This window comes from Malaclemys terrapin, chromosome 9 (assembly GCF_027887155.1).
Source record: "Malaclemys terrapin pileata isolate rMalTer1 chromosome 9, rMalTer1.hap1, whole genome shotgun sequence".
Taxonomy (NCBI): Eukaryota; Metazoa; Chordata; order Testudines; family Emydidae; genus Malaclemys; species Malaclemys terrapin.
Window position 1 is genome coordinate 104,902,673 of NC_071513.1, and position 12,968 is coordinate 104,915,640.

At 47.4% G+C, this 12,968-nt stretch overlaps 1 protein-coding gene across 1 annotated transcript; it reads right to left on the reverse strand.

The window, feature by feature from the left end:
• Window positions 1-5,837: 5,837 nt before the first annotated feature.
• GP5 (glycoprotein V platelet) lies at window positions 5,838-11,666 on the reverse strand. The gene is made up of 2 exons (XM_054040371.1): window positions 11,647-11,666; window positions 5,838-8,631 (listed from the first exon to the last, which is right to left on the reverse strand). The coding sequence occupies exon 2, from the start codon at window positions 8,615-8,617 to the stop codon at window positions 6,671-6,673; it is 1,947 nt and encodes a 648-aa protein (XP_053896346.1). The 5' UTR covers window positions 8,618-8,631; window positions 11,647-11,666; the 3' UTR covers window positions 5,838-6,670.
• Window positions 11,667-12,968: the final 1,302 nt, after the last annotated feature.

Sequence of the window (12,968 nt, forward strand, 5' to 3'; positions counted from 1 at the left end):
GCAATGGTGGGATGTTCAGATGAGGAAGACATCTGCAGCCTGTTCTCCATCAGTGAGCGATCAGCTGCCCCGATGAGTGAGATAAAGTTAAAACCTCCACTGAGTTAACAGAAGGAAAGTGACTGTTTATGGAAAGTCCAAACCTTTGTGTTTCCACCCCTGCCCCTTCCTGAAAAAGCCCTGACTGAGAGCAGGTAATGGGAACAGACAGGACCTAGCAGCGTCAGCAACATGGGGCTTTGGCCAGGGCCCCAGAGCCGTGTTCACCGAGGAAGGAATGCGGGAATCCTGGCCAAGTCATGCTGCAGAGATAATCCCAAGCGGAAGAGACGTGTCTGAGGGCTGGGGATGAATGGAAAGCCGGTTTGCAGGGGAGGTGGACCTTGGGCCTCCCCGTGCTCACGGGTTGAAGTGGAGGAAGCGGCTCACTGGAGTTTTGCCAGCCCAGGATTTGTTCCAGATCAGCCTTTACCCGCTCCACCAAAGCAGGGGTCGGCGTTTAAAACGCAGCTGTCCCCATCCAAGCCATCAGACCCTGCAGCACAGCAGACACAATGCACGCCCCCACCTCTGCCTCCAGCTCCCGCAGGTAGGAAGTGAGGTGTTAGCCCCCCTTTTCCAGATGGGAAGCACCCAGGAAGGGAGCCCTGAGCAAGCCAGTGTCTGAGCACAGATCTGGCACCAGTAGGGTGACCAGATGTCCCGATTTTATAGGGACAGTCCCGATTTTTGGGTCTTTTTCTTATATAGGCTCCTATTACCCCCCCACCCCCGTCCTGATTTTTTACACTTGCTGTCTGGTCACCCTAGGCACCAGGAGGAGCTGGCTCCCAGCCCTGGCCATGCTCTAAACAGAGAGCAGACATCAAGTGGAGATCAGCCCATCCCAGAGAGACATACGGCGCGGCGGCAGGAGAGCCCAGGCTAGGCTGAGGAGTGGGATTGTGGCCACGAGGCGATCCAAGTGACGTGGCTGGCTGGCACACACTGGAAATACGAGTGCCCTTCCCACAACAGTGAAACTGCATCACCCTCATGAAAAGCCCGCCCGCCAGTACCAGCCCTTAGCCCTCACACAGCACCTCCCAGCGTCAGGGGACTAGAAACCCGAGTTTGAGAGGTTAAAACTGAAAGCCACTTTCTCCAGGCCTGAGACAGCAGCTGTGAGCGCTGGGACTGGAATGCAGCAGTCACAGGGCCAGGCCCCCCTCTCACTTCATTTCCCTGATCATTTTCAGTTTATAAACAATAAGAATAATGACCCTTGGCTGCACCTTGTCCATCAGCTCCCCCCAATCGGTTACCACCAGGAAGTGCCTTGGCTCCTGCATTGCTATTGAAGTAACTTCACCGGGAGAGATGCATTGGCACAGAGCCCAGACTCATCACACCTCTAATCCGGCAAGCCCTCAGCCGGGGAATTCTGCAGGTCTTTACACATCCCTCACCGTTAACGTTAGCCAACACATGCATCTTCTCCCATTGCTGGGCCGGCTCCTGGCTGATGGCCTCCTAAGCACAGTGATTTTCAAGCTTCATCTGTTGTAGAAAAGATTTTAGACTTTCAGCTTTGCAAAACTGCAGTGCGGTGGCAACACAAGTCCGAGGATGGGCAGCAGAGATGCAGCCGATGGAAAGGGCCACTGCGGCCAGGGAACTGCATGGCGCTAATTGTGTCAGGTCATTTAACCCAAAACCACAGCACTGAATGCTTCAGGGGCAGGCGGGAAGAAAGGGAGAGCACCATGAACAGAGCCCTGCAAATCTGTGGGTAGCTGGGTAGATCTACCAGGTAGGTGTGGGAGGGACCGTGGGGAGAATCTGGAGGGGAAGCAGCTGGCATGGCCTATGGGAACACAGGGTGTCTTAGTCCCAGGGCAGCCTGGCAGACGGCAGGGATGTGCTTGGCGCAAGGGGCATGGGAGGAGAGTTAGAGTTAATACCTTCTTGCTGGGTAAATTCGTAGAGAGCTGGAAAGAGTTTCAGCGCCTGGGAGCAGACCGGGGGAAACAGGACCAGCTGTGATTACACTGTGCTGCAAGCACGCTGCACAGCCCTCACGCCAATGCGACATTTCAGAGCTGCTCCTCCCGCTGGGCCAGCTGTGTGTCAAACAGAGAGAACACCAGGGTCCAGCCAAGGGCTGTCCCAAAGGGAGCCGGCCCAGGGAGGGGCAGGGCTGGAGCGGGCACCGCAGCGCGCAGAGCAGCTTGCAGTCATCCCAGAAGCAGCAGGAGTGGGCTGCGGCGTGAAGTTCACGCTGCACACCAGGTCCTCTGCATCACGTGCGCCCCGCGGAGGGGTGAATCCTGCCCCCGGGGGTGCGTGGCGGTGACGGGGCTTCGCTGCACACCAGGTCCTCTGCATCACGTGCGCCCCTCGGAGGGGTGAATCCAGCCCCAGGGGTGCGTGGCGGTGACGGGGCTTCGCTGCACAGCTGGTGTTTAATGGGCCAGGGCTGTGCACCGCAGCCTGTAGAGTGGGTGGAGCCAAGAACCCCCCCGTGACGTTTCTCTGCCACCCACAGGCAGGGCCCTGTTCGAAGCAGTGCGCAGCCATGGGGCTGAAATGGATCCAGTCACCCTCGGGGAGCAGATGCCCCAGCACCAGGCCCAGCGACCGGGGCTAAGCACTGGCCACCCGGGCACCAGTGGAGCGTAAGTGGGTCCAGGGACTTGCCGAGCCCGTTGGCACCGAGGCGAGTTTCACCCTGGGAGCTGAGGGGGCTCAGCACCCTCCCGGATCAGGCCCAAGAAAGAAGCTGCCCCCTTGACACAGGCACCAGGGCACAGAATTAAAGCCTTGACCCTGCGCATGTCCATGTCGGGGGTAAACACCACCAGGGGGCCAGGCTGTGCCCCCCAGAGAGCAGCACTGTGGGTTTAACGCGGTGAGGAGCTCCCAGCTCCCTGTGTGGGGGCAGCTTGACAAACAACTGACTTTAGGCTTCCCATCCTGCACAGAGCCCCGAAGTCCAGCCTTCACTTTGCCCAGGAACCAGCCTGGTTTGCCCAGGCCCTAGGCAAGTCCCCACCTCTGGGAGGTCTGGACTGGGAGCTGTACCGCACCCCTCAGCCCCTCTCTGGCACTGGGCAGTAACGGTTAGTCAGAGCCAGAATGAAGCCCAGCAATCCGGGCCTGGGAGACAAACGGCCCCCACCCAGCCTTCTATTCTTATCTCTTGACTGACCTCAGAGCCTTGCACCAGGTTTCCTGTTGTGAAATCCAGGATGCCGGGCCATGGAAGGAGATCACGCTGCTCTTAGTTAATGTCTGACTGTGCTGCAGTGAGCTGAAGCCTCCAGTGTGCTCAATTTTGGAACTTGGTCATTACGAATGAACTCGGATTCAGGTCTGGATTAGGGTTAGGCTAGTCTTCGGGCTTGAGGCCAAACTGGGACAAGGTATGGAAATCACTCCACATTGTTGCCATGAGACATCTGGCATTTTGGGCCAAAATCTTGCACAAATGTTTTTTGCAAGATTTCCGATGCATCCACTTCTGGAGGAGACAGCTCCTGCCAGTTTTGGATCCAACTCTTTTCATCAAACCCCACTGCTCTGAAATTTGGAGCCCCCTCTGTAATATATATGGCAGGAAGGAACAGTAGCCCCTGCTAGTCTGCAGGACAATTTCCTCTCACACATACATGCAGCCTACCTTCATTTCTTTCCTGATTCTAAGTAGATTTGCAGTATAATATTGACATGACAGGTACCAGAATTGGTCTGACACCAAGTGCTCATAAAAACGTACATAAGCAGGAATCCACATGTATGGTAGCTGCCTGTGAAGTCTCAGTGTGCGTTAGTCTGGAAACTACTGGGAAATAGTTTCACACTCTTCCCTCTTCTCTTTGAACACGCTGCAATAAAACACTCGTCTGCTTCTATTCATGGTGTTCCAGGCAGCTCCACACTTGCTGTAACAAAACAAATCCAACCCTCCCACTCTGACGGGGTTTATCACATTGTACTACAAGGCATATTAAACACAGATGAGCCTGTTTTCATCAGCAAGACAACTGCTATTCAGCACAAGTTGAGGAAAGGGCAGGGAAGGCTATGTTGCCTCATTTTGGTACCTGCCCCAGGTTGAGGTGTCATTAGAGGAGGTTTTGGAACAAACTGATAAATTAAACAGTAATAAGTCACCAGGACCAGATGACATTCACCCGTGTTCTGAAGGAACTCAGATAACAAATTGCAGAACAACTAACTGTGCTGTGTAACCTATCACTTAAATCAGCCTCTGTCCCAGATGACTGGCAGATAGCTAATGTAACACGGATTTTTTATAAAGGCTCCAGAGGCGATCCTGGCAATTACAGGCCAGTGAGTCTAACTTCAGTACCAGGCAAATTGGTTAAAACTATAGTAAAGAACAGAATTGTCAGACACGTAGATGAACATAACATGTTTTGAAAGAGTCAACGCGGCTTTGGTAAAGGGAAATCATGCCTTACCAATCCATTACAATTCTTTGAGGGCATTAACGAATGTGGACAAGGGGGATCCAATGTATATAGTTTACCTGAACTTTCAGAAAGTCTATGACAAGGTCACTCACGAAAGGCTCTTAAGCAAAGTAAGCAGTCTTGGGATAAGAGGGAAGATCCTCTAGTGGATCAGTAACTGGTTAAAAGATCGGAAACAAAGGGTAGGAATAAATGGTCAGTTTTCACAATGGAGAGAGGTAAATAGCAGGGTCCCCCAAGGATCTGAACTGGGACCAGTGCCGATCAACATATTAATAAATGATCTCGAAAATGGAGTAAACAGTGAGGTGGCAAAATTTGCAGATGACACAAAATTACTCATGAGAGTTAAGTCCAAAGCTGACTGTGAAGAGCTACAAAAGGATCTCACTAAACTGGGTGACTGGGCAACAAAATAGCAGATGAAATTCAATGCTGCTAAATGCAAAGTAATGCACATTAGAAAACATAATCCCAGCTATACATATAAAATGATGGGGTCTAAATTAGCTGTTACCACTCAAGAAAGAGATCTTGGAGTCTTTGTGGATAGTTCTCCAAAAACATCTGCTCAATGTGCAGCAGCAGTCAAAAAAGCGAACAGAATGTTAGGAACCATTTGAAAAGAGAGAGATTAGACAGAAAATATCAATGCTACTATAGCCATCCATGGGACACCCACACCTTGAATACTATGTGCAGTTCTGGCTGCCCCATCTCCAAAAAGATATATTAGAATTGGAAAAGGTACAGAGAAGGGCAACAAAAGGGATCGGGGTATCTTCCATACAAGGAGATATTAAAAGGACTGGGACTATTCATCTTAGAAAAGGGATGACTAAGGAGGGCTATGATAGAGGGCTATAAAATTGTGAATGGTGTTAAGAAAGAGTTATTTACCCCTTCTCATAACACAAGAACCAGAGGCCACTTAATGAAATTAATAGGCAGCAGGTTTAAAACAAACAAAAGGAAGTATTTCTTCACACAACACAGTCAACCTGTGGAATTCCTTGCCAGGGGATGTTGTGAAGGCCAAAAGTATAACTGGGTTCAAAAAAACAACTAGATAAGTTCATGGAGGATAGGTCCATCAATGGCTATTAGCCAGGATGGGCAGGGATGCAACCCCATGTCTGGGTGTCCCTAAGCCTCTGATTGCCAGAAGCTAGGACTGAGTGACAATAAATTGCCTTGTTCTGTTCTTTCCCTTTGGGGCACCTGGCACTGGCCACTGTCGGAAGACAGGACACTGGGCTGGATGGATCTATTTTGTTCTTCGACACTGCAGTGGGGTGCAAATGCAGATCACTAGAAAATAAAACCGACTAGAAACAAAGGAAAGTGACTCGTTTATTTTCCATTGTCCAAGCAGATTAATGTCCAAAAAGTGAACACCCTGTAGAAGCGATGAACACCAATAATCCAAGGTGCCATTTGCAAGACGGATTTTCTAACAGTGCAGTTTAGTCCTTTTCAAACACACACAATTTGAAGGCCAGGCAGGGCCACTATGATAATCTAGTCTGACCTCCTGCCAGGGCTGGGGGAACAATTGTATAGTGGGGGTGCTGAGAGCCACTGAACCAAACTGTCTGTGATGGAAACCACACATTAATTGCTATTATTTCTGCAAGCCATGAGGTGCTGCCGCATCCCCATCATCCAACTTCCAGCACGTCTGCATCACACAGGTCAAGAACCTCACCCAGCCATTCCTACTTCAAGCCCATAACTTCTGTTTGATCTGGAGCCTCTCTTTTAAAACCAACAAAACAATACATACAATTGAAGTACAGAATTATCCTTCAAACAGCTGAAACCAAAAGCTATTCAAAATGCACAAATTGAAAAATCCTTATGATTACATTAGTCTGTTTCTCTCCAGCAGTATTAGTAGTTAAGCATGATGGCCAAACGCTATACATAATCTCTACAACTAGTTTGTTTGCCACTGCTTATCGGCACTTCAAAAGTTAGAAAACTGGCTGAAGCTGGGGTTATTATTACAGGTAAACGCTATAAAATACACAGTAGATCAAGTACATTTTCAATATACAATGCTGTGCAGCTGAGAGACAAACACAGTCTTCTGTTTACAGTGCTCGCTATGCAAGATCTGTAATGTCCGAAATACGAGGCCTGTGCCCAGTAATGCAACTAATCCTCTATGTTACATTAGTGCTGAGCTCCTAATCTGCATTCCTAACCCTGTGTAAAATTCTCACCAGTTCAACCGATTGAGCAGGGCTATTGCTACAGTGCACAAGCTGCCTGACTTCATACACCACATAGAAAGTGGTCACAACAGTTAAAACTTGGACTGTTAGAGCCAAAACATAGAGATACAAAAATATTTGACTATATGGAAAGTTACATTTAAAAAATGGCCATGCACTTAGACGGTCTTGTGATCCACTGACCGGTGCGGCAGTGGTTGAGACAATTTCTCTTACTCTGTTGATTTCTCTCATTATGCCAGTGGGAATTTGGCTTGGAATTTCTGTGGGGTGAAATTCAGACGGCTCAACGTCTTCAGTGATGGAGTCAATAAAATATGGAGTTGCAGACGGAGGCAGCAAGGGGGTGTTCGTATGTATCACGGGCACAGGAGCTGTGGGGGTCTTACAAGTGAAAGGCAAGTGTTCAGTGACAAGAAAAGATGCTGTGTGGGAACGAGTGGAGCTCTCAGATGTGTGGTGTGGAAGGACTGTGGTAGAGGGGCAGTGAAAATGATCATCTGGTAGAGACAAGAGAGAAATATTCCTTAATGCTATGGGACTGTCACAAGTTAGAGACGTGACATTTTTTACTATGTCTAAATTCCTCTGGAGCCACCCTTTGAATTCAGCGATTTGACAATCACATTTCCAAGGATTGTTGTCAAGCACGACCTCTTGCAGCTTGGGTAATGAGGTAAAGAAGTCTCCAGGAAGAGACTGCAGGCTGGTACAATTTAGGTAAATTGCCTGGAGATTATTGAGATTATAAAAGAGGTTTTTAGGAAGAACCTCAATCCTGTTATTGAAAAGGGAAATCTCCTGAAGTTTCTGCAGACCCTGGAAGATGCCCTCCGGGAGACTAGAGAGATTATTTGTATGCAAAGACAAACTCAGAAGTTCATTTAGACCACTGAACACGTTCCTTGGGAGAACACTTAACTCGGGATTGAAAGTCAGCACAAGTAGCTCTAAATTTGTCAAATTACCAAACACAAAATCTGGCACAGTTGAGAGTTTGGTGTCATATACCCACAGAGTCCGGAGAGTCCTAATTTCTCCAAACAATATTTCTGGAAGGGATCCCAATGGATTCCCATACAAGGTCAATTCAGTCAAATTGTGCAAATGCAGAAAGAGCCCATGAGGTAACAGCTGCAGTTTATTTCGAGAGAGCGTTAAACTATTTAGTTTAAGGAGATTGCGAAATGCATCCGGGGCAATGGACTGAATGTCATTTGACCGCAGACGAAGCTCCTGCAGCTCTCTCAGGTTATCAAACACACCAGAGTCTATTGAACTGAGCCTGTTCATATACAGAGAGAGCTTCTCAAGTTTGGTTAATGTGCTAAATATATTTCTAGGCAAGGCTGCCAAATAGTTTCTGGATAAGTTCAGTAGTTTAAGCTTGGCGAGGTTTCTTAGTACTCCATCAGGAAGCTCTGTCAGATGGTTTTTGTTCAAAAACAGCTCCTGCAAGTTGACTAGTTTGTCAAACAGCCTGGGCTCAATATCCTTCAGCAAATTCTTTTCAAGGATCAACTGCTGAAGGGCCACCACTTCATCGAACACTCCCGTGGGAAGCTGAGTCAACTTGTTGTCAAACAGTTTGAGGGTCTTTAGCTTTACTAAGCCTTTAAAAGCTCCTGGCAAAATGAGGGAAAGCTGGTTTGAAGACAGAATGAGACGCTGGAGCACTGTCATTCCCGAAAAGACTTTGTCCTTCAAGTCGGTTGCCTTAGTATTTGTTATCAGAATTTGTGTCATGTTGGTAGGCAGACCTAACGATGCTAGGTCTTTGATACTGGAACCAGAGCAACGGATGGCATCTTTCAGAATACACTCGCATTTCTCAGGGCAAACAGATGCATTCAGCTGAAGGAAAAGATGGATGATTACAGCTAAACGAAAAACCAACATCCTTGCTGAAGTGCCTGGAATATGAGCAGTTATAAATTAGTACCAGAGAATCCAGTTTCCATTTTACATATTTGTAACAATTTGGTACTAATCATAAAATTTATTGTGTGAATGACTGTAGCAAAAACCTAAAAATGTACTGGATTATGATGAAAACTCCCCAAACTCTATGGTTTTATTTGATTACGGGCATTTAGATGGTACTCACTAGGGTTACCACCTTTCTAATTGCTGGTAACCGGACCCCCCGTGGCCCCGCCACTTCCAAGACCCGCCCCGTACTCCACCTCTTCCCCCTGGCCACACCCCTTCTCTGCATCTTCCCCCAGACCGTGCCCTTTCTCAGCCTCTTCCCGCCAAGGCCCCACTGTTGTGCTGCCTCTTCCCCCAAGGCCCCACCCCTGTCACTCATTCTTCCCCACCCCAATCACTCGCTGGATCGTCTCCACCTCCCTCCCCACCACCAGCTGGGATCCCTCCACTCTGGGGCTGGGATGGGAGCTGCTGCAGCCTGACAAGGAGTCTGCCTGCAGGTAGGAGGTGGCCCCGCTGGGCAGGGGCTGGCGCGGGTTAATGACTGGGCACCTCTCCCTGCCCCGCGGTAACTGGACCGTGGGGGCCCGGTCAGTACATCTGACCGGACACTGCCAGGTCCCCTTTTCGACCAGACTTTCCACTCAAAAATCAGGCATCTGGCAATTAGCACCGGGATACAGAAGCCAAAAACCAGACTGTCTGGGTAAAAGCCAGACAGATGGCAATCCTGGTGCTCATCTCTAAATTCAGAGTACTGAAGATTTATCATCTTTAATTTTTCATATTTGTATTAGCCACAATAAAAGCATATAATAGATCAATATTTTGTGATCACTTTTAATATTTTAAAACTCTTTGAAGTATGCTCTTCTTTGAAGATTAAAATATTTAATATTTTATCATCATCATGCAAAACAAGCACTCTTACAGATATGGCCAAACAGCTCAGCGTAAGCCATCCTCGAGATCTATACGGTTATATGAAATTTCTCTCCCAGTTGTAGGTCACCTAACATTTGGAAATTAGCTTTGAAATTGTATGTATTAGCAGAAGCACAATAGGGTTTTAGGTCCTGTCATACCTGGGTAAGAGTTTAACTGTTGAATGAGATCAAAGAGGCAGCAAAATCTAACACAGTGATGATAATGGAGGACTTCAACACCCCACTATAAACTGATCAAATGGTACAACAGCACAAAGTAGAGAGAAGCAATTTTTCAACACTTCAAATGATTGCTTCTTGGAACACTCAAGAAAGGATATTCTTGACTTAGCCGTAAGTAATATATAGGAGCTAATTCAAGAAGTAACAGGAGCTGAGCCATTAAGTAATAGTGACCATAATATAATTAGACTCAACATCCAAGGGGGAGGTAAGGTACCAGTGGTACTAAACTTCAGAAAAGGAGATTTCAATACAATGAGATTCATCAAAAAGGCCCTAATGCTACAAGTAAAGGAAGTAAAATCCTTAGAAGCGGCATGGAATATACTTAACCCCCCCTGCCAAATAATAATAGAATCTCAGAAGACACACACATCGCTGAACACAAAGAGAATTAGGAAGGCAACTAATGAACCATTATGGTTAAATGGCAAGGTTTGAGAGTCTAATCAAGCCAGAAAGAAATCCTTCAAAATTTGGAAATCTGACTCTTGTGAAGCCAATAAATAGGAGCATAAGTACAGCAGGCATTAAGTAAAAGGGAAATTAGGAGGCCCAAAATGAATTTAGAAGAGCAAATAGCTAAAAGTGTAAAAACAAACAACAAAAGACTCAAGTATATAAGAAGCAGGAGGCCTGCGAAAGTTGGGGTGACTGGTTTAGCAAGGTTAAAAGGGGCCAATTAAGGAAGAGAAGGACATTTTGAAGAAGCTGAATGATTTCTTGGCATCATGTTTCACCACAGAGGATGTTTGGGAGATTCCTGTCCTGGACCCGCTCTGAGCTGCTCTCAGAGGCGGAGATGACAGAAGAAGAGTTGCTGGTGCAAAGTGATCATTTAAAAAGCGAAAGTCATCAGGCCTGAGGGTCCATCCAAGAATTCTGAAGCGGCTGAGCTGCTAACAGGAACATAAACTCGTTCATTAAAAACAGTCGCTATTCCAGGGGACTGACGGGAAGCAGATGTTGTATCTGCTTAAAAAGGCTGTAAGATTCAGGGACGTATGGACCAGTAAAGCCTTACGTCTGCATCTGGCAAACTGCTTGAAATGATCCGTACATCCAGGTGTTTTGCTAGTCTCTGTTCCTGATCTGATAGGGTGTAACCAGCACACTTTCTGCAGAAGAAAACTCTCTCAGTTGGACCCTAGAATTCTTTGACTGTCTCAATAAAGAAGCAGATAAAGGAGAACCAGCTGGCAATTTATTCAGAACCCTCCTCCTCCCCGCAGGGCCTAAGATCCCACACAAACGCCTGCTAAGGAATCTCATCACTGGGTGAGAGGCGAAGCATCCTCATGGATCAAAGGCAGAGTAGGATCGGATTGAGGCCAAAAACGTCGGAAGATTCAAAACAGGATCGGACATTTGTACGGATAACAAGAATATCCAGAGTTGTTATAATGATGCTGAAAATTCCGTCAGGGGTATTAAACCTCATGCTTCAGGACTTCAGCCATTCCCTACTGAGCGGCAATTACCCCACTTCCACCTACTGCAGGGTTCTTGCATCTTCTTCTGAAGCCTGCGGTGCTGGGTACCACCAGAGACAGGACAATGGGCTAGCTGGATCTTGGGTCTGATCTAGTGCAGCAATTCCTGTGTTCCTAACGATTTCTCAGTGTATTGTACAAGAATGCCAGAACTCAATCCATGAACAACATGTAAAACTGAAACGTTTACATACCAGGACTTGAACCCACATGATTGGAAAATCAAATATACCAGATTCAATAACATGTTATCTAACCTATTGTGAATTACTAGCTTGTGCACATTCTAAACCCAGCCCCCAGCCGAATGTAAAAACAGGTGCTTGAGTCTTACCGTAGAAGCAAAGCAGCCTAGAGGCGTCCAGTAAGCGTCTAGCGGACAAGTGAGGACTCTGAGATGATTCTGCATTTTACATGGGAAGGCTGACAGCATAATGCATCCTCAAGATAACACCTCTTAACTTATGCAAAAATGAGTGGTATTTTAAAGGCAAAGGCCAGAATTTATTTTAACTTCACTGCCAAAAGTGAAGTCACGTAAGAGAAGTGGACTGATTTTCAGAGGTTCTCCATACCCACAGCTCCCATTTACTCCAGTGGGATTTGTGGGTGCGCAGCAAAACACACAACCCCCCGCCCCAAAGGGCTTTTGCAAGCAATGTGCCTTGGGACAAAAGAGGTTACTTACCTTACAGTAACTGGAGGCGCTCGGAGATGTGGGGTCCATATCAGTATTCCACGGTGGGTATGCATGCGTGCCATACACTTGGAGTTGGCAAATTCTTGCCAGCAGTGTCCATTGATCCTTGCCCATGCCCTAGCCTTCCTCGCGCTTCCAACCAAAGGCATAAAGGGCGGCGCAGTCTGACTGCCTCTCCAGTTCTTTTTCTACGACAAATCTAGCAAAGAGCCAAAGCAAAGGGGGGGGAGGGCGGATAGAACAGATATGGACCACACATCTTGAAGAACCGCCAGTTACTATAAGGTAAGTAACCTCCTCTGAGTGCTGGTCCCTATGTGCATTCCCCTGTGGGTGGCTGACAAACAGTACTCAAGTAGGGAGAGAGTGTGAAGATGCAGGCAGCAGAGCGGTTTGGAGAACTGCTGTCCCAAAGGAAGCGTCAGTGGGGAGTTCTGCACTAGAGCATCGGGCCTCACAAACGTATGGATGGAACGCCAAGGAGCTGATTTGCAAATGTCAAGTAAGGGCACTTCCTGAAACAATGCCATTGCAGTTGCTTTTGTAGAATGAATTCTCACCCCACAATGAGGAGGAAGATGCAACTAGTAACAACAGAATACAGCCTGAAATCAACTCAAGGATCCCCTGGGAGGATACAGCTTGACCTCAGACTCATTCTGCTATAACAAGAAACAATGTAGGTCATTTTCTAATTTGTTTTGTTCTTTGCAAATAGAAGGTAAAAGCTGGTCACACACTGAGAGAATGAAGTCTCTGCTGCTCTTCAGATGAATGGAGATTCAGAAAAAACAGATACGTGGACTGATTGGTTCATGTGAAACTCCGAAACTACTTTGGGGGAGGAACTTTGGATGTAGTTGTAAAGAGACTTGGTCCTTATCAAATATAGTGTGTAGCACACCCACCACTAGGGCTCCCAGCTCACCCACCTTCCGGCTGAGGTGATGGCCACA

Excerpts from the sequence above, each read along its gene's own strand:
- GP5 (XM_054040371.1), bottom strand. The coding sequence starts at position 8,617 with ATGTTGGTTTTTCGTTTAGCTGTAATCATCCATCTTTTCCTTCAGCTG.